Genomic DNA, 22,442 nt, shown 5'->3' on the forward strand with positions numbered 1-22,442 from the left:
TCGAAATGGTTGTTCTAAAAATCATTAAAATTCCTAGAAGCCTATGTTTACTTAATTAAGAATTTACCCACTTACTGAGTAACCGACTTAATTGCTGTTTAAACTAGAGAGTATCTGCTATAGATGGAAATGTATCCCTCCAAAAAAGATATGTTGAAACCTTAATCCCAGATACAACTGATTTGAAAATAGGGAATTATTTTAGGAAATAATTATAGTTAAATGAGATCATACAGGTAAGGTATGATAGGTAAATTCCTAATCTGTGGCCTTACAAGAAGAGGAAGAGGGCAATCTCTGTACAGGCACTAAGGAAAGGCAATGTGAGCACACAGCAAGAAGGCAATCATCCGTACCCCGAGAGAAAAGCCTTCACCAGAACCAAGAGCTCTGGCGTCCCATGTCACACTTCCAGCCCAAACAGAAAGCAAGTTTCTGATATTTAAGCCCCCCAGTCTATGGCTGTCTAAGTCAAAGAGGACTGAGACACCATCAAGGTCTTATTTAGCATATTTTTCTTTATAAGGTGAGAAAGACCAGAAAATGTCAATTCCAATGTATACATGCCTTTTCCTATTCGCAGGGTGAACAGCAGTCCTTAGAGCTCAGGCCTTGGGCTTTGGAGAAAGAAATCTTTACTTGTTAACTTTGCTTTTTTGGGCTGGCGCTCTCTCTCTCTCTCTCTCTCTCTCTCTCTCTCTCTCTCTCTCTCTCTCTCCCCCTCCCTCCCTCCCTCCCTCCCTCCCTCCCTCTCTCCCTCAAGTGTCTAATTCTTCACTAAGTGAAGATACTACTAAAAGGAGTTGTGAGTGCTGAGATAATTTAAGCAAAAGAATTTAAACAAGTTCCTAACACATGGTAAAGCAAATGTGTTCTTAAATCAAAAAATGAGAATAAAAAGCAACATTGAAACCGAAAACACCTGCAATACTCTCACAAAATATTGCCTTTTAAATATATAACCTCTTTGCATTTAAATGTTCAATCTCCCTTTAACTTTTGTTTTCTTTCTTCATACTTATTGATAGTTTCCAACCTTCCTACATAAGCATATATTTCTTTTATAATCAATAAGTGTTTTTTCAAAATTTCCAGAATTAATATTTATACACATATGACTTCCATGGTACTTACGTAAAAAGTGTAAGAATAGAAGTTGCATTACAATGAATGGTGCTTTCGTCACCATATAAAAGCTCTGCTTTGTTTCTGGTGGGAGCACGGGCTGCTTCTTCATCCAAAAGAACTAGTAAAGTTTTCACGGTATCTCTGCCACAGTATGATGTGTCATGGTTGATGGCATGAGATTTTGGCTAGAACAAAAAGCAATTTTAAATAAATGTAAAAATCTCTGCTACTAGGATGAGTCAGCCACACTTTTCCATTTCATCTGCCACTCTTCTTCCTCTGTTGTTGAAGTAAAAAAACATAAGCTATGAGAAGTGGCTATAAGACATATTAATGTTTCCCCTCGAAGCCATACTATTATCAATATTCTCCATTTTTAGATGCACAAAAAATATCACCAAAGGAAAATATTAGGCTCGGATCAAAATAACATTTGAATCAGAAAAACTTAGCCAATCTCTATCTATATAATCTCAGCCCTAGGAGGTGCATCTTCTCTCTTATATCAAAGAGCGAGAAAGTTTTGGAGATTTGAATACTAACCCTCATAGATGGTTGTTAAGATCTAATCAAATGCAAAAGTGAAAACTAGTTCATTCAATCATCATTATTAGTATATAGTACTTTCCAAGTACTATGCCTTAAGCTAAAGCTACAAAGGTGAAAATCACTACCTTCAAAGAACCCACAGCCTTGGGCATATTGATAAGATAAATAAGTAATCAACACATCATATTACAGAATGCTAATTGATATTTCTAACAAGTATATATACAATGGCGCAGAAGCATACAAAACAAAGTGGTCAGTGTACTGTGGAGTCAAGGATGGTGTCAGAGGAAGAGATATACAGCGGTAGGAATGAGCATAGATAGCACTCTTGGAGACTAAGAAGAATGACAAGATGGGGAACAAAAGACTAGGTAGAATGACAAGGCTGGGGAATAAGATACAGGAAGGAAGTAACACAGGATGAGTCTGGAAAAGCTCTGTACAATGTGCAAAGAAGTTATAAATCAGTCGGTTACACAGGTATTCTCTTGCTTTATCAAGCAAGCAAGTACAATAACATTACTTAGATTTTGAAAAAATTCCAATTGATTCAAATGTATGAATTGCCAAGATCTATAATGTCATGTGTGGCTAATAAAAAAAAATTTTTAATTGATGCTGGCAATGTGTAAAATATATTTCAGGATAAGAATATTATCAAATCTGGAGACAGGGTCACAAATTAAAAGGCCAGTTTAGGTATGACAGGTCTGAAGGTAGCACTAGAGATAAAACAGATTAAAAAGGGAGAGACAAGCCAAGTGCAGTGTAGTTCCAGCTACTAAGAGGTTGAGGCAGGAGTGTCACTTGAGTCCAAGAGTTCAAGACAGAACAGGCAATACAATAAGACCCCATCTCCAAAAAAGGAGGGTGGGCTAGAAAAACTTAGTGACTAGATAGAGGAAAAAAAGAGAATATATGATAAAATAATTTTGCAGATAGATATATGTAAACACAAACTGTAGATTTTGATACCAGATTATTAACTGTATATGCTATACAACTCTTGAGAAATTTCTTTACTCCTCTGTTCTTAAACCTGGGTTCAATATCAGATTATTCATTGTATGTACTCCTCTGTACTGGCAAAACAGGGGCCATGATAGTGCCAGACACACAGGGCCGATGAACACTGTGCCAAGATAACAAAGCTGCATTTTCTGGGCCATCTACTGCAGCTATGCCAGTTTCCCCAGCTTTTACCAACAGGGTTTTGGCCTCCTTACTCTACTCGGAAGACTCAGGCTACCAGGTGAACTCTAATGTGCAGCTCCATGGGAATTAAAACAAATGGCTTATCACAATCTGGTGCTTAACATATAGTTTCCATTAGTTTAATATTAACTTCCTGGAGTATTATTTGATTGAAATTTTTTAAATATCTGTGATTTGGTAGAAAACATAAAATTAAAAACCAGGCTGTTTATATCTTATTTCTTTTGCCATTTGGAAGAGACTGGTGCTCATAATTACCTGAGATTGTGACAGTTCCTATCACTTACAAAGATAATCTGGTTGTCATCTGAGGCAAACTAGTTGCTGGAAATGTTAACATATATGAAATAAATGAGGTGGATCCCAGAGTCACCCCCATGTCATGCCTTCAAAGTAAATTTAAAAAGATGTATTATTATAGAAAAATAGCTACAAATGGTCATCAAGGTCTGTGAATGAATCAGTAAATGATAAAATTAAGCAAGTTTATGTCTATATACTGGTTGTCATAATAACACCTAATGTAAACGGGCTTTTGTTAACTGGATAAACTGCAATAAATGAATTAAAAGGCATACTCCAAAATTCTGTTCTAGAGCCAAAAACATGGTAATCAATTTTTCCTATAATATCATAGGTTAGAAACTATTATATTTGATTACCTACATAAGAAAAATCAAGAAAGAAGTAAATGTTCTGGGAATATACAATATAAAAATTGCCATGTATGGGGAAAACTGGTAGAAAAGAGGTAGAAATAACTGATTACAGAGATCTATATAAAAAAAGTTAATTGCTGAGGAGAAACCATTTCTAATAGAACTGCTGCTGTCCTGCAGAGGACTCAGTCTTGGAGTCAGAAGCCAGGCTCTTAACTTATATCTGAGTAAATGGAAAGATAATTATTTTATAAGAATAGTTCCTGAGAAATACTACAAAGTATTTGTAGTATCCATCAAGAATCAGAAGCTTTTAGTGTCACAAAGGGTACTGGAGATTATCCAATAACTTACTTTAACAATACAATTCTTCCCAAAGATGTTATGATTTATGCAAGTTGAACATAATCCTGTTGAGAAAATTAAATTTTCAATATCATCTTAGAACACAGGAAATGCACTCTTCAGACTTAAGTATCAGTAGTAAACCATTTCTAATAAATACAAGAGATGATGTTTTGTTTAGACACACAATGAAGAATAAAAAGCTCATTACCCGGGCAGGACTGATGTCAGGGGTGCTGACAGCTACAGCCTCTTGTTGAGAATTGATAATGTTTTTAATCCTCAAGTCCAAAGCCTGAGCAGCTTCCTCAACTGCTTTATAAAAAGGATCCCTGCTGTTCTGGCCTTTAGTCAGCTGCATCTTTATCACTGACAGAATCCGACTCCCTGCAATGCTGAAAATAGAAATAAGATCATCTTTATAATAGTATTGCAAACAGCAATGTGCTTATAAGCTTGAAAATATAATTTTCAGCACTAATCAACACCTTTCAAAGAATTTTGCTTTGATCTTATAAATCAAACAGTAAAGCATTTAAGAAAATGATAAGAACCATTACAAACAAAATGTTTAAAGTTTTTCTAGAAACAAGTAATTTCAACAAGTGACATTTTCCTTGATTTGAAAGCTGAAGGGAAATACTTCTGTTATACATGAAATGTGATTACAGATCAGACCCACTTATATACATGCAATATACTTAAAGTATGTACTTTTAGATATTACTAAAATAACAAAAAACAGCTACCTCTCAATGAACGTCTAGAATGTTACATTACTGTAATTTTAAAACCAGTTCGAAAAGTTGTTAATGTTACCTCTAAATCATAAATGAGAGAATTGAGTCTCATGAAGATTAAATTACTTGACTGAGAAAATCGTGTTTGGGATAGGAGGAGACTGACCTGAAACATACAATATACCATTCTAATATGTGAAGGTTACTATATATGAACAAGGAAATTAAACAAGTTAGTACTAATACAAAGCAAATCAGAGACTGGACCAACTATGACCAATATACAAGTGTTTTTAGAAACCTGAGATGTTCCTTTATTCCAAGACTAAACCTGAAGGAATTTGGATTGCAGCTCCTGCTGTAGAGAACCTGCCAAGGACCAATGTGAGAGATATATAGGACAAAGGATCTTGGTCCATCCCAAGGCAGGAATTAGAGATATCCAACAAGATCTTCAAGGAATCTCACTTGAAGTCACAAGATCCTCATTCCCTGAAGCACGCCTGGAAAGTTGCACAGTACAGAATGGGAGAGAAGTCTGGGCTGACCATGGAGTCAGGCTGCCTGAGACAAATGGCACTTTTGCCATTTGCTGCTGAGAGTATGCTGCTAAACTTCTCTTTGTAGTAGCATAAGGAAATTTTATGAATTGAAGTTTGCATCCTCACAGCTTTATTGCCAGGTATTACATCTTAGAGAACAGCAGAACTCCCTAACAAGCACGGGAAATATGATAGTTCACATTAAAATAACTGGTCCAGAGAGAAAAGTTAAAAGAAAATCACAGAGAAACTTAATTTATGATGACAAAACATTAGATCAGTGTCTCACAAATTTTCCCAATCATCAGAATCAGATCAGTTTTGTTTAAACATCAACTCTGGATCTGATCCTACTGAATCAGCATCTCCAAGGACACTGGATAGTAGCATTATTTAAAAAGCAACACTGGTGGTTTTTATAAGGCAAAGTGGAAAACATTTCAGGCAAAAATTAGGTCTTTGAGAAAGGAAATCATAAATAATCTTCACATACCAATGTACACTTGACACACAGAAGAGATGATGTTTGTAAAGGAAATGAACATTATTCAATCTGCAGTTTTTAATAGTAAAACTCAATATATAATTTACTATTTATTTATATTATTAGTTGTAATACAATAGTGCTTAAAGTGTTTGCACTTACTCTACAATAAGTGTAAACACTCTGGGGAAAAGTCTCCCTGAGCATGGTGAGAATAGAGGAAAATCTCCAAATACCCAAACTCTCCTTCAGAAAGGAATGAACAAGAGCTGGAGTGGTAAGTGGTAAGTGGGAAGTTGTGAGTATAATAAAGCAGGAAGAATGAGGTCTTCCAAAGGCAAATATCTATAGAAGCATTGTGATCAGAACGCAAAGCCCTGGGCTAGCAACAAGTGGGATAGGGCAACCAGTGACTTTCACTGTCAGTCTGAACTTTCCAAGGGGGAAGGAGCTGGTGTGGCTTTTATTAGGTTAATTGTATGTACCTTATATATTTAAAGCTATTTTTCTGAAACTTTATCTATCTAGTGAAGGTATAGAAATACAAGTATTTTTTATTTATTGACCTTATGATCAGATATAGAAATACATTTACTTCTTTAATTCTTAATTTAATTCTTTAATACATTTACTTCTTTTATTGACCTTGCATCCAGCAACACTGTTAAACTCTAATGCTAATTTTAAAGTTTTAATAATTGTTTTTAGATTCTTGGAGTTGTCTACATATATAATCATTATCAAATAGCTTTATTTCTTCATTTTAATTGCTTTATCTCCTTTTTTTTGCCTTACAAACCTGAATTAGACATCCAATACTGTGTTGAAAAGAAATGAAGACAGCAGTAACTTTTAATCTTAGTAACTTTTAATCTTAAACTAAATACTAAAATATTTTATAATTAACTAGATAAACTAGGTTTTTATAGAAACCCTTCTACTAGGCTAATGCCCTCACTCGTATACACTGAGGAATCAGCCCAAGAGAGTGGTAATCTGCCTCTATTAGACCCACTCATGTTGGGCAGACTCTGGATTTTGTCCCCTCAGATTCAAACAACTAAAAGAATAGAACTCCAGTTCACCAAATTAAGCAAATGCCCTCAAAATAAAGGCTGGTTTCTTTTTAACTTGCCTCTTTGGCTTTCTTCTTTTGCATATTCTATGACCTGCATTTTCATTACATTTTCCTGTTCATCAAGGCTTTATTAATTACTGTTAATCAAAGGGTTGATCAGGGGACCTAGCCTGTCATATTTCTATAGTCAAAAGTCTGAGTAAATTCTAGGATAGTTTCAAGTACACAAGAACTTTCTTTTTCATGTGTTTTTTTTCCCCTTAATTTCCATATAAAAGCACAGAAATTAACTAGATAAAATATAGTTAAAATGAAAATATAATTAGCATAATATACTTTTTTCTGAGAATTAATCTTATGAGAAAGGATTTTGAAAAATATTCAAATGGCTAATAAAATACAAAAGCATGTCTTAGTGCCAATCACAAAAATTTATAAAAAAAAAATGTTTCCAATGATTAAAGAAAAAAGTCACCCTTGACCTTCTTTTCCCATGTTCTCAACAAGAATAAAAATGGTAAATTTTAAAGATTGTGTAATTCACTGAGGACCGTTTAGGAAAAAAATTCATAACTTACATTTCAGACTTATATTTGCCTAGGTTAACAATTTGAGCCGTGGCTAAATACCCCAAACACTCATGCTATCACTAGTTTATTACAATATATTCACTACTAAAGCCATCCATTAACTTTTTCAATATTTGCCATTCAACATAGTGGCTTAATTCAAACTTTGCCTCTAGAGCCTAGAAACTCCACAAGTTTTATTTGTTTGTTTCCTAGTGTTGGAGACTAAACCCAGGAGTGTTCTACCACTGAGCTACATTCCCAGACCTTTTCATTATTTTATTTTGAGAAAGGGTCCCACTAAATTGCTGAGGCTGACCTCTAACTTGTGATCTTCCTGTGTCAGTTTCCCATGTAGCTGGGATTATAGCTGTGTGTCACAGTACCCAGCCAGAAGATTTAACTCAAATTACCCCATGATATCTGTGCTATGCACAGGGGTTACAAAGTGAAGAAAACCTTTTTCTTAACTGTAGTTCCTAATTCGTGACTGCATCAAACCAGAGTGCTGGGGCAGAAAGAGAAAAATTAGGCTAATAATGAAAAGCATAATTCAATTCTTAAGTTCCAAATAAAGTAACTTGAAGAAAACACTGAGCAATAACAGAGAAGTGACTGCCAATACTTGAAAGTAATTATTGATTATTCTTCATTCTACTAAATAAAGTTATCGTCTTTTCTGTATCATATTCAAAAATTTGATAGCTGTTTGCTGAAATGAATTCTACCTTTAAAAAGTAAATCTGATGAAAGGCACCACATAAAATGTATCAAAAATGCTTCAGAAATTTTTAAACAAGAAAAATTTTAACATTCTAAAGCACATACTAAATATGTAATGCTGGTTTGCACTAAAATTGGGTAATAATCTTGAAAGACAGCATTTAAAACTTTTAACAACAACAACTAATTTATATAACCTAAAATCCTTTAACTCAGGACATTTTTTTCAGGTGAAGGTATGGTATGCATTTTGCGGTGGCACCTACTGGCAAAGTGTAGAAATGCAGCCAACTACAGCTAAGATGGCCTCATGAAAAGCTGGCAAGAGTGATGAATGTGAGAATCAATTCTCCCCCCCGCCCTTTTCTCCCATGTCTATTCCCATTCTTCCATGGGCTGAAAGGTGACTATAACTCCCCTATTACAAGGTCACTATACAAACTTATCCTCAGATACAAGAGTTAAATATATTTTTATTTCCAAGTTTTAAGGTTGAGAGACAAAAAGGATAGAGACCAAGAGTGAAGACAGGCAGGAATCTGACTATATACAATTTTGCATACCTCACTGAGATTCCTGGGGCTTTACCCTATACCTACTATGCCATCATTGAAGGTCTTAGTCATGGGCTTAACATTCACTGCTTCAGGAAGATCATTCTGGTAGCAATAAGATTAACAGGATGGAGCAAAGCAAGACTGAAAGCAGAATGGACAACTCAGAGACTGGCAAAAAAGTCCAGAAAGAATTAAAGTCTAAAACAGACAGCATAAAGACTGGAAATAAGATGGCAGCTACAGGAATAGAGATGAGGAAGAAGAATACAAAAAGTGTCACAGAAGAGGAGTTGGTAGATCTAGGTGAACCAGGAGATAGAGAAAGGACAAAGGCTTCACCACTTTAGAAGAAACACCTTTCCAGGGAAAGATTAAGATGTAGTTTGAGACATGTTAGGTTTGAGCTGCCTTTGAGGTACTACCTCAAAGACAGTTGAAGATATATCTCTAAAAATCAGGAAAGAAGTCTGGATTTCACTGAAATATAGATTTGGAAGAATTTGCATAATGTAATGAAAGGGGGCTAGAAAATAAGAGAATAGTATCTTAGATGTTATGAGGGAAAAAAAAGAGTTCAAGACAGTAATCATATATACGGACTCAAAAGAGTCCAAAGACAATAACAACCAGATGATCACAAAAGCTTATAGGCAGAAGAGCTTTGGGAAACATGAACAGGTATGAGTTGGTCAAGTATAAGAAAGGAAATGAATACTGAATGTCTGCTCTGTGCCAGAAATATTAGTAAAGAAAACCAATAAACCCTCAAAGAGCTTACTGTCTCCTGAGAAATGCACATTAAATAACTAGAAATAGCAAAGTATTAAAAAATAGCATTTTCTTCAAGAATTTGAGCTGTAAAAGGAAGAAGGAACTGGAAGAAACAGAAGAGATGGTGTCTTGCTTTTTCTTATTTTCTTTAGATTGTGGCTAAAGTCCAAGTAGAGAGAATAAAACAAAATAAATTAACAATGAAGCCCAATAGGTTGTCCACACCCCTGGGCAACGTCTTCAAGTTTACATAAAGTGTTTAGCACAATGTCTTACACAATTAGCGTTCAATAAATATCAGCTATTTTTATTAATTTTTAATTTTTTAAGAGAGAGAGAGAGAGAAAGAGGAGAGAGAGAGAATTTTAATATTTATTTTTTAGTTTTCAGCAGACACAACATCTTTGTTTGTATGTGGTGCTGACGATCAAACCAGGGCAGCACGCATGACAGGCGAGCGCGCTACCGCTTGAGCCACATCCCCAGCCCAGCAGCTATTTTTATTAGAGCCATGCTATGGAATAACAATCAAAACCACAGGAGTCCACCATAATTGTAAGCATGTACATTCCACTTCTAACTTCCAAAATTTTTCTTTAAAATTTATCATCTAATATATCTATATTACAAATGCAAGTCTGAGATTAAAAAAACCCTCTTATTTCTAATATCATATAAACAAATGACAGATGAACCAAAGATTTACACATTAGAAAATAAAAGATAACCAGTATAAAACAGAATAGAGAATTCATCATATTTTTTAATTTTCTTATTCATTCTTAGTACCGGTTTCCTTCAACACTAAATTAAAAGTTTAAAGGAATTATATCTATTTGGCTATTTCTAGTCTTCAAAAATCTGTTTCTTCTAGATAAAAATATTAATATTAATACTTTTTTATTAATCTAAGTTAGTTTGGATGTACTTTTAATTTTGGTAAAAATATAAGAATGACAGCAAGGCATACAATAATTTATTCATCTATTTTGCTTTTCCTCTCCATTTTTTGGCCTAACGCTTGATCATTTTGATATCTATCATTCCTACCTGTGATTTTTGTGAAGTTTTAAAGATAGGCTAATAAGACAAATTTGTAATTTATGAAAAATTATTACCTTGGACTTGATACTTCTCCGAGAATCTCATTTAATTTGTCAATTAAATGAATAAAATTAGACAGTCCCTTTACATGTTTCCTTAAAGGATCAGATGGTGATGGTGCATAGCCTTTCCCTCCAAGTTCTAATGTTCTAATAAAGGATGTAGCCATCTGTGAGTGGAAACAAAGAGTTTACTCATGTTTAATGATTAAGCAAAAAGCTACAGTTTATCTTTTGAAGCTAGATCTATGTAGATTTAGGAATACAGTTAAAATGAAGCACAATTTACGGCTCATACCACTCTTCATTAACCAAAGAAACAAGTGCCAGGCAGAATTCAAGCACCAAGGTTGGAGCAATAATGCCCAGCTCAGGTGGAGGCTGATGGGCTAAGTCAGAGAGTAAATTAAGGACTAAAGATCATCTTCACATTCATAAGAACAGGTCATTGACTATAAAGAATTTGTTGACATTCCTGAACTGATGTCAGACTCCTGGAACCATTATGAAGAACAAACTTGTTTTCATTGTCAACTAATCTACTATGAATTGTCTGGCAATTCAGCATTTCCAAACTTTTTCTTTACCTTTCTTATAAAATAAATATTTAGACTAGATAGCCACTAAGTTCCAACTACATCTTGCATCCTAGACTATTTGATCATGTGTAAAATGCTTTTTCTTAACAAAGATAAAATATGTATGTGATGGTTAAACATAAGAATGTCTCCATCAAAGAAAAAATGTTTAGTAGATGCATTTTCCAAAGCATTACCCCAAGAAAGACAAACTCTATGAAATACCAATAATTTGGGAGAAAGCTCCATGGTGAAATAACTTAGAAAATAACAGATTAAATAATAAGGTTAACTTCTTTTAAAAAAAAAATCTTTTTAGTTATAAATGGACACAATATCTTTGTTTATTTTTCAGGCGGTGCTGAGGATCAAACCCAGTGCTTCACACATGCTAGGCAAGCACTGCACCACTAAGCCACAACCCCAGTCCCAGGTTAACTTCTTAAGAAGCAGACTTCTTTATGAAGGAACTTCTCAGAGTTCTTCATACATAAACATGCATTATGAATTACCAACGGGGAATATACTATTTCTGAAATTTATGGCCTTGGAAACATTTATACGAGAAGAATTTACCAAGGCTAGGACTCTACAGAACACATGTAGTTAAACGGTGCTTTAGAGAATTTCTCCCTTGCCAAACATGAAGAAAATAGTAAAAAATAAAAATACCATTGGTTTTCAAATACAGAGATAGAACATGAATTGATTGATTAAAAGTTGTTTCATCATAATCATAAGAACTCTACATCAGATCCCTAAAGTTCAGGAACAATGCCAAGAATTAATAATTAGGATGGCATCAAATTAAAATGCTTCCGCACAGCAAAGGAAATAATTAGGAATGTAAAGTGATAACCTGCAGAATGGGAGAAAAACTTTGCTAGCTAGTTTTCTGCCAAAGGATTAAAAAACTTAAAAAAAAAATGAACTAAACAGATACTTCTCAAAAGAAGAAATAAAAATGATCAACAAATATATGAAGAAATGTTCAAGATCATTAGCAATTAGGGAAATCAAAACTAAAATGAGATTTCACCTCACTCCAATCAGAATGGCAATCATCAAGAATACAAATAATAATAAATGCTGGGGAGGATATGGGGAAAAAGGAATACTTTTCACTGTTGGTGGAATTGTAAATTAGTACAACCACTTTGGAAATTAGAATGGAAGTTCCTCAAAAGACTAGGCATGGAACCACCATATGACTCAAATATACCACTCCTCAGTATTTATCCTAAAGAATTAAAGTCATCTTACATACCCATGTTTATAGCAGCACAATAGCCAAACTATGGAACCAGCCTACGTGTCTATCAATGGATGAATGACTAAAGAAATTGTCACACACACACACACACACACACACACACACACACAAAAGGAGTTTTACTTAGCCATAAAGAAAAACAAAATTATGTCAACTGCAGGAAAATGGATGGAACTTGAGAATATTATGTTAAGCGCCAAACCCAGAAGGTCAAGGGCTTTATGTTTTCTCTCATATATGAAAAGTAGAGAGAGAAAAGGAAAAGAAAGGAGGATGGGTGAAAATATCACAAAAAAATCCAGGGGTATGGAGGAGAGAAAGGAAGTGGAAAGTGCTGGGGAGTGATACTGGCCAAAATACATGGTCATATTGTGTGCATGTATGAGTATGCAGCAACAAACTCCATCATTATTTACAACTATAATGCAACAATAAAAAATGTGCAAAGAGGAAAAAAAAGAACTCTATATCAGGGTTTATGAACCCACTGCTCAAAGAGTCTTCACACAATCATGACAATATAACATTTCCATACCAAATAGATAGACATCTGTTTCTCTTGAGCAGCATGTTTCAAATCAGTGAAGGCTTCTCTTCCAAGTCCTCTATCAGGAATATTGAGAATATGAGCCAGAGCCAGGTCATTCTTTGAATTTACTAGCAGGCTTAAATATGAAAAGATAACTTTCTTTGCTAGTAGCTGTACCTGTACAATAAAATATTCAGTTATTTTCTTTATTGCAGTTATTCTAAATATTTTCAATGTATAGTAGTACATATATAAATACACCACAGTGAATCTCCACATCATGTACAACCACAAGAATAATACATGTATGCATAGCATGTTGAAATATACTCTAATGTCACGTATATTTAAAAAGAACAAATAAAAAGAATACATATGATGATTTAATCACAATACTTCACAGTTCTTTAGGAAATGAGAATTGTATATAAACTGAAACCTTAGGTTGCATAGTCAACATATTCTTTCTTATAAATAAACTCACTGACAATAAGAAACCATGAGTACATAGTAATTATTATAATTATTGGAAAATGACTGTTAAAAAATGATACAAAAGATACAGTTCAAATCTGCATTTCTAATTCTCTTGCATACATCAGCCACTAAATAATAGCCAATAATAAAATTTCAGAAGCTTAGACCACGAACCAACTGGCTCTATTTGTTCCGATAGCTACATTCCTTAAATGCCAGATTTAAGGACTAAAGTTAAATGTTTAAGTTTTGAGAACTGGTAGATATTGAAAATGAAGAGATTTAACTAAATGTTAAATAATAGCATTCAGTTGATGCTGATATTTACTGGTATCATGCAGAGTTACAGACTATTGAAGCAAAAAATAAGATTAAGGAGAACTTGACAGAGGCATCAAGTCTTGTGTATGTGTGTATATATATCCACATTTACAACTTACTCTTTAAGGCTAAAAATATTCTAAATTTCTGATCTGTGATCCTGGGCAAACATCAGGAGAAAACATCTTGGAGTCCTCACAGACGGAGTGTTTCTTTTAACTCATGGCTGAATTGGACATCTATCCCCATCATTATGGTCAAATAACACGGCAGTTATGGTTTCCCTGCTCTTGTATGTGCAAGTGGGTTTTAAAGAGGCTCTCTGTAAAAGCAGTCCACATGAGTACAGTTATGATGTCCAGAAGCAAGGGCTTAAATTAACAAAATCCACAAAACTGAAGCTTTTCCAAGATACCCAAAATAAGGATACTGTTCTATTTATTTGTTTAATAAACTAATTCCATCCATACCACAAAATATTTGTGAGATTTGTTTAGAAATTGGACAATTTTATTTAAGCTTTCTGACAGTTCCAAGTTGCTTTTCCTATCCCTTAATTCTTACTGAAATGCTGATATTCAATCTCAGTTTGAACAAAGTTTTTCTAAAATAAAAAAATTTGCAATTTGTACAGGTATTTTTTTGCCTCCTTGGTTAACAGATACATGTTTACATTTGCCAAAAATAATAATAATAATAATAACAATAAGTTGGATTAGAACAGATATACTCATAGAATTTTTTATTTAAGTAATGATTTGGGGGGGCTCTTTAATCGTTTTCCCTTCATTACTCAGAATTCTAAAACAGTAGTTTAACACTTTAGGAAAAATAAAATAAAGAAACAAAAATATTGTTTCTTAAATTCATTCCATTCTTCTATTTGAAGATTTTGGTGTAAGCAAATTTGGTGATCAAAGTATATCTTGGCAAGACCATAGCCCAAAAAAGTAACTTTAGCCTTTCAATAGAAATATATTGACTTCCAAAAATACCTTCTGAAAAGAAAAATTAGAAACTTCAGAGCTGTCAATGTAGCTCTAACTTTAATGGCCCTCAGAAAATCAAATCCACCAGCTAACTAGTAAGATAAAATTCTCCTAGAAAAGACAGTCCCAGGAAGCAAAAGATAAAAAGCATAGGATTAACACAAAGAAACAATTTGGGGCAGCCTGTTTGTGCCTCCTGAAGTGATACAAAATGAAATTCTCCACATCGGTTATAAACTATTTCTTAAAAAATATTAAGCCCAGGGGCTGGGGATGTGGCTCAAGCGGTAGCGCGCTCGCCTGGCATGCGTTCGGCCCGGGTTGGATCCTCAGCACCACATACCAACAAAGATGTTGTGTCCGCCGAGAACTAAAAAATAAATATTAAAAATTCTCTCTGTCTCTCTCCTCTCTCACTCTCTCTTTAAAAAAAAATATTAAGCCCAAATTTAAACTTCTAACTTCCAGTTTATTAGAATTACAGCAAGTAGCTGGGCATAATGGCATGTGCCTATAATCTCAGTGACTCAGGAGGCTGAGGGAGGAGGATTAGAAGTCCAAAGCCAGCCTCAGCAACTTAGCAACCCCTATCTCAAAAACAACAAAACCAATAAAAAGGACTGGGGTGTAGATCAGGGATAAAGAACCCCTGGGTTCAATACCTAGTACCAAAAAATTAAAAGAGAGAGAGACAGACAGACAGACAGACAGAAAGCAAATAAAAGAACAAGTTAAATATTACCAGAGTATTCATCAGATAATTAAAAAGGAAGAAACAAAATGATGAGGGGAATTCTTTAAATTAAGAGTCTAAAGAGATATAAAACCATTTTGGGGACAAATGCTGAAACTGGAGTAGAAAGGTAGTAAAATTATGTTAATGGGTATTTAAGTTTTCTTTATATGATAAGTGATACTGTGGTCATCCCTAATTTGCAGGAAGTATATGGTGAAGAATTTTAGAGATAAGGTGCAAAGGATAGAAATAAAATCAGACACACATAAAAAAAACTAAACTAAATTAAATCCAGAATGCAGGTATTTACTTGAAGGCAGTAATAAAATATGTTTTTAAAAGTACAATCTGTAAAATATAGGTCTTCTGGAAGAATCAATCTCAGAAAAGTTTTCTGAAAAATTAAGAAGGTAATTCACCAATGTGTTGACTTAATGCAGCAGTTGGTTATACAAGTAGGTGCACTCTAGATCTTTTATACACCATATTTTTTAAAGTATGTTAAATATAATTTTACTATTTTTCCCAATACTCTCTAACTCTTGTCAATGGTGATTTAATTAATCATAGAAACTTCTATAAATATAATTCCCATGGTCAGTGGGGGTCACTACATGTAATCAGATACCTAGCATAACATGCAGCTGAAAGCAAGTTGTATTAGACCAAACCTGTATGTGGCTCTAATGTTCTGTAATTCGTTTCCACAGCAAAACCTGTGGTCAGAACTCTTAATCATAGGTAGGACATCATTTGTATTACTTCGAAGGATACAGGCCAGATTTTTCAATAAAACATGTTCTCCCAAGAATCACACATCTAAAATAGTATATGTGAGGTGCAGAAACTGATAACTGAAAGTTCACCTATTTTTCTGATTCTTTGAATGATACTTATTTTTGCTTAGTGGAAGTTGCCTTGGCCTCAAACCATGAATAACCTGATTAGTATCAGGCTCTTTCTCTAGACTCCAGTGTATTAAAATTTTTGCAAATAGTTTATTTCAACAAACTGAAAACTTATAAAAATTTTAAAAGAACAAAACATTAATAGCTCAAATGAACCATCAAATACATAGTGATTTGAAGGGGCTCATATTCTGCTTTAATTTACTAATCTATCAATACCTTTTCATGATCCTGGTTGTGTTTTACCGGTGACATTGGCATAAAAAGATCATTTTCATCATCTCCTGCATGCTCTTTGCCACAGAGAAAATCCAGTAGTTGAATCTGCAGAAAATATAGGGTATTACTAATAAAAAAAAAATTCACACATAATGTCACTGATATTCCAGTGCAGAATATTACTTGATATTTGTTGGCAGTTATTGACTATACATGGAATTCTTCATATGAGATATTAGCATATGATATTCTTTTTCATATTTCATAAATCCTTCAACTTGACTGATAAATGACAATCTTGATCAAGGATAAGATTTGCAGGTCCTCTTCCTTCAGGGCATGGAATTAAAATTTTTGTTAAATAACAAATTTATATTTAAATTATAATTAAAGGATAAATTAGAGTTAAATAAAGAAACTAGTAAGAGTCATCATTATCCTTAAGAGTTCAGGAATTTCACCAGAATGTGAAGAGGCACATATTTTCTCATCAATATAGCCTGGAACTGTTAAATACTCATCATTAGCAGAGTTGGGTCTCCCAGCTAAGGAAACTGTTTATTATAACAAATATACATATTTAATTATGCCCTCATATGCATCTGTTTTCCTTCCTTGGAGTACTATCATTTTCATGTTAATTCCTCTAGATTTAACCTCCAAGTTTCTTTTCCTTTATTTCATAATGTTGTATTTATTCTGTACTTTAAATTTTTATTGTGCCTGAATAAAGAAAATGCAGTATATATATCATGGAGTTTTATCTAGCCATAAAGAATAAAATGATGTCTTTTGCAGGAGAATGGATGGCACTTAAGGGGTGAACCTCATGCAAATAGAACGGAGATGGATAGAGGAAGGAAATCTGGAGGAGGGAGAAGAAAATGGGAGGTACTGACCAAATTATATTGTTTTATTGTGTGCATGTATAAATGAATTCACTATCACATGTAATTATAATGCACAAATTAAAATCAGACAAATAAAAAAATTTATTGTCCTTGATTTTCAGGATACTAACTTGATTTTAAATTTGTTTTTATCTTCTTTTTTTAAAAATTCTCATAAAAATGGCTTATTTTTCAAAAAGAATAGGAGTTACTCTGAAGTATTTATCTGTATGTAGTTAAACAACTTTTCCTGCTTCATACTCTCATGCTTTATTTGAAAAATTAATAAGCTTTTATCACTTATATAAGCATGATAATTTTATAACCTGGTAATTGCTAAAAAAAAGGGTGGGGAGGGGAATGAACCTCTGTAATAGCTTATAGAGGAAGAACTAGCTCATAAAAGTCACAAAGGTGGAGACATCTTACACAAAGAATAAATTCTTATCATACTCAGAACATCAGTTGATGAAATACTAGCCTGCATCTAATTCCTCTTTGTGAGTTATTTCATTCTCTCTGTTGAAAGCCTCCAAAGAAATGCAGGTACTTCCAAGGAGAATGGAATTCTTGAGGCTGAATACTTCCCCCCAACACCTGCAGCTTTGAGAATAAAGCTTTTATCCATCTCTTAAAACAGAACACCCTAGACCTTACATGTCCCTACAATCTATTATATACTATTTTATCAATCCAGTCTGTGATAACATTTATCACATTTAGTCCTTTTGATCCCTCTCTAGCGAAAGGCTTTTATCTGCATGCCTGAGGAGAGCCAGCCCACCTGTCCACATACCTGAAAGAGGGACCCAAAAGCAGCAGAGGAAGGGTTGGGGTTAAAAAGCTTTTTGTTTGTTTGTTTTTTGGGGGAAGAGAAAAACAAATGTTTGTGGATAAAGTTTGGAACCAGGGCACAACACGGGACAAACATTTATAAGAACAAAATCTTGCTTTGTATTTAGTAACCACAAGGTGTCCACAAAGACAGGTGTCTCTAAGACATGAGGACTTTGGAGGTTTGCTGGCAGTTTTCTGGGTTAAACTGAAGGGCTTGGGCTTCTGCTTCTGCCCAAGATGCTGGGCTGAGGCCGACAGGGTAAGATCTTCCCTAGGAGTGAGGAGGTCTGGTGGCCCTAACTGCCCACTGCACCTGTTGGAGGCCTAGATCATGCAAGGCCTCCTCTTTCTGGAGGTGGCTGCAGAGCTGACCCCTGCAGGCATGGGGGACCCACGCTCTGGATCTCCCTTAACAAAGGTTAGAAGAATCGCCTGGTGGTCTCAGGTTCCAACTAGGGGCTGCTTCCTCAGGAGTGCTGTGTTTTCTGAGCTTTCTCAAGAAGTCCCTTCCTACTCAGAGTTCAGCCCCAGAAGCTGGGCCTTGGGCTCCAATACCACTTCCCCGGCTGCCTGGGCAACTGCGGGTCGCACCCACCAGTGCCAGTGTAGTCCTTCAGCCCAACACCCTGATATATTCCTGGTGCCACACCACCCACACTGAAGCCCTGTAGATGTGGCTTGTTTTTGGTTTGGAGTTTGTTGTTTGCAAAATCTAGGAAGTCTTATGTGTGGCTGCTATCCTTGAGTTTCCTTAAGTACCTAATAATTATGTATATTCAAGTTGTCATTCCCCTCTAGCAGCTCTGTTCTGTTGGGCAGGTATGTTGTCAGCTGACCTATCCTTCTCTGGCTGCTGGTAACCTGAAGATGGTTTGTTGATTTTCTTCACTGGCAGTTTGGGGCTCAGCTCTAACATGACAGCTCTGCAAGTAATGGAAGGTGAAATGTCTTCTATGGCACAGCAGTGGGAGAAAAAAAGAGGCTGTCGAAGCGAACGAAGTCCCATGTTCTCCCAAGCCTCACCAGGAAGCAAGCCCACCCATCTGCTCCTTCTTGCCTAGAAGGACAGGGAATCTGGGCATACTCACAGAAGATATTTGCTGACCTTGCTCAGAGGATCCAAAAGTCTCTGTGGTTAAGCTCTTCTGCTCCTCACCCCAGATCTGACGCTATCTTTCAGATACCCACTAGTTCATGAGAAAGCAAGCTGTTCACCAAATCTCCACTTCCACTCCAGCTAGAACCAAACCTTGTCTGCTTCCAGATGCCTACGGCGCTGCAACCATAGTCCTCAGGAGAGGAATTATAAACCAGAAAACGAAGGTGAAAGGGGAATGCTTCAAGTTTACAGGTTGCTGTCTTAGCTTTATCCTAATTCCTCATAATTCCTGCCTTATTTAAGCTATAATAAGAAGCAAATAAATTTTATTATGGTAATGAAAATTCAGAATCATTTGGAATAGTCTAATATATAAGTTTAAAGGCACTTAAGCATAAATTAGTGTTATATTTAGTACATTTTTGAGAAATACATCTGTCCATTTTTTCCTTACTAGAAATTTCCTTAGAGCAAGCATAAATATCAAAGACCAAACTATTAATGTTTCAGAGTTTAAATATAGAAAATTTCTTCATGCACTACATTTTAGCAGTTTCAATTTTCATTCCTGGTGTCCTTCAAGGGAGATATGTTACTATTTGGAGACCACCTCCCTCACAGACAACCCAAATGTGCACCTTATAAATCTCATACTACAGGTTAATACACTCAAATGAGGAAGCTTTTTAGAAAACTCAGACAGGGACAAGGCACAGGATGAAAACAATGTGCCTAAAATCCTCAGTTATATCACACTAGTGCTGGTTGATCTTCTTTCTTGTTTCTACAACTCAATGCTTATATATGATTAGCCTCTCAAAAAGTAAAGTAGTAAAAAGTAGTAAAAAATCACCTCAACAAGCAAGCAAAAAAAGTACAGCTAGGGGAGAATTTACTAAGTGAACTATCTCCACTTGCAAGTACCCTTACCACACTGTGGATGTGCATGTGTGGGATGAACATGCACGTGGGCAACACATTTTGAGGAAGTTATAAGCAGAGGCCTCCATGGAGCCCAGTGAGGCAAAGATAACAAACTGCCAACTCTCCAACTCCATGATCTATTTTATCCTTGCATGTTACTACCCAGAATAATGACTATCTTCTCCACCCTCCCTCAGCTTGGAGTGCCCATGTGACTAACCAAAATGGAAGCAAAAGAGCTATGTCTCCCTAAAAGGAGATTGCTGTTCCCTCTTACTACTTCCTGTAGCAAAGAATGCTGATACAATGTCTGGAGCTTCAGTGGTCATCCTGAACCATGAGGTAGGTGGTCTTGAGGACAGAGGACAAGAATTAAGATGGAACATGAGATGGGGAAAGCAGCATGACAGGAAAAGCCTGGATCTGATAACCAAGAAATATCACATCAGTCCTAGTTGCATATATTTCAACATCTTTTAGGAGTGAGATAAGCTTCTATTTTTTTCTAACTCACTTTTTTAGTAGAAATTTCCATTATAAACAGCTAAAACAATATTACCATATGGAAATATTTACAAAGTATTCAAACTATCTTATAAAATATAGTAAACATCTTCTTCTAATTCCAGCTACACTTATTTAGCTATTACTACTATTTAACCACTGCTTTATAGCATTCAGTAAATCTTAAAATAAAGAGCACCTTCAATGCTTTTAAAAAATTAGATACAGGTGAACATATTCTAAAAAATGATTCATAAATTCTAATGTAAACAAAACCAAACTGCAAGGGATGCTACTGTATTTAATTTTTTAATTTATATTCTATTAAAAAATAACTATGGTTGTACAAAAAAAAAGAAATCTATATCTCACACATATTGCCCCATACTATTCTTATAAGATAAATGACACTCCCATCACAAAATAAAATATTATTAATCCATAAGAGAAAAACCATAATAGTCATTCATATAACATACACTGAATAACAGATGCACATTCAACCAAGAAAAAATACATTTTAGAAAAGCAATCCTTGACATAATTAAAAAAAAAAAAAACATGCATTTGGTACTGATATGTCACAATATTTTTTGATCTAATAAAAAAGTGTTATAGCAACCAAATAATAACACAAGTTTAACAAAATTTATCACAAAAATATTTCTTTCAAATAATAACTAGCTTTCAGGTACCTAAATTTTCCATTCTTAACATGATCACCAAAGCAAAAACATTATCAAATTACTAGAGCTTTTGTTTTTCTCCGAACATGTTACTAACCAGAACAAAGACTATATTCTCTGCCTTCTTTCAGATTCTTCCTCAAATTACTATAACTGTGTAACTATGATTTAATGGTGCATGTTTGTAATCTCAGCTACTCCAGGCAGGAGGACTGCAAGTTCAAAGCCAGCCTCAGCAACTTAGCAAGACCCTAAATAACTCAGTGGGACACTGTGTCAAAATAAAAAAATAAAAAGGGCTTGGGATGTAGGTTGGTGGTAACACCCTTGGGATTCAATCCCCAATACCAATAAATAAATACATATGTACATATACATATATAAAAGTAGCCTAGCTGAAATTTAGTTCTATTAAAATAGGATTATTTTTAAAAATACTTACGGGGGATATCATGTCATTATTTTCACAATTAGAAGTCAAAATCCTACATTTTTTATAAATGTCGATCAGATCTACCATATTACTATTCGTCAAAAAATCATCATAAGTCTTCTTAATGTCTTCATAATGGTCAACCACTTCCATATCTTCAATGGGTAAGTTTAATTTCTCATGTAGTAAGAATTTCCATGTCATTAAAACATCACTGAGAGAGACTGTAAATTCTTCATAGTGCTGAAAGAGATGATGCCAAGAGGAAAAAAAGGATAAAGTTGGGTGCCAATATATTCATTAACTTATAATTAAGATGGGAAATGCACATAAAATTTTGATGAGGCAAAACTTGCACACGACAAAACTGGTAAACAGAGTCATAGACTTATTTCCTAAATTTCACTGGATTTCTTCTACTCAGGGTCAAAGGAGGAGTGGGCAGTGATCAGTCCTTAAAGTACTACTGACTGGGAAACATTTGTTGCTGTAATATTTACTTCCTTTTAATTAATGAGTTTTTGCTGTTTTGTTTTGTTTTACAGTCCTGGGAATTGAACTCAGGACCTCACA

At 34.7% G+C, this 22,442-nt stretch overlaps 1 protein-coding gene across 1 annotated transcript in view; it reads right to left on the reverse strand.

Moving 5' to 3' along the window:
- Positions 1-22,442, reverse strand: part of Parpbp (PARP1 binding protein) — a 50,079-nt gene that overhangs the window by 10,403 nt on the left and 17,234 nt on the right. The window contains exons 3-8 of the mRNA XM_005322354.3: positions 21,879-22,112; positions 16,497-16,601; positions 12,853-13,023; positions 10,482-10,636; positions 4,111-4,294; positions 1,135-1,313 (exon numbers count right to left, since the gene is read on the reverse strand). Of these exons, the coding sequence (XP_005322411.1) occupies positions 1,135-1,313; positions 4,111-4,294; positions 10,482-10,636; positions 12,853-13,023; positions 16,497-16,601; positions 21,879-22,112 (1,028 nt within the window). The remainder of the gene's footprint in view (positions 1-1,134; positions 1,314-4,110; positions 4,295-10,481; positions 10,637-12,852; positions 13,024-16,496; positions 16,602-21,878; positions 22,113-22,442) is intronic.

This window comes from Ictidomys tridecemlineatus, chromosome 6 (assembly GCF_052094955.1).
Source record: "Ictidomys tridecemlineatus isolate mIctTri1 chromosome 6, mIctTri1.hap1, whole genome shotgun sequence".
Classification (NCBI taxonomy): Eukaryota; Metazoa; Chordata; class Mammalia; order Rodentia; family Sciuridae; genus Ictidomys; species Ictidomys tridecemlineatus.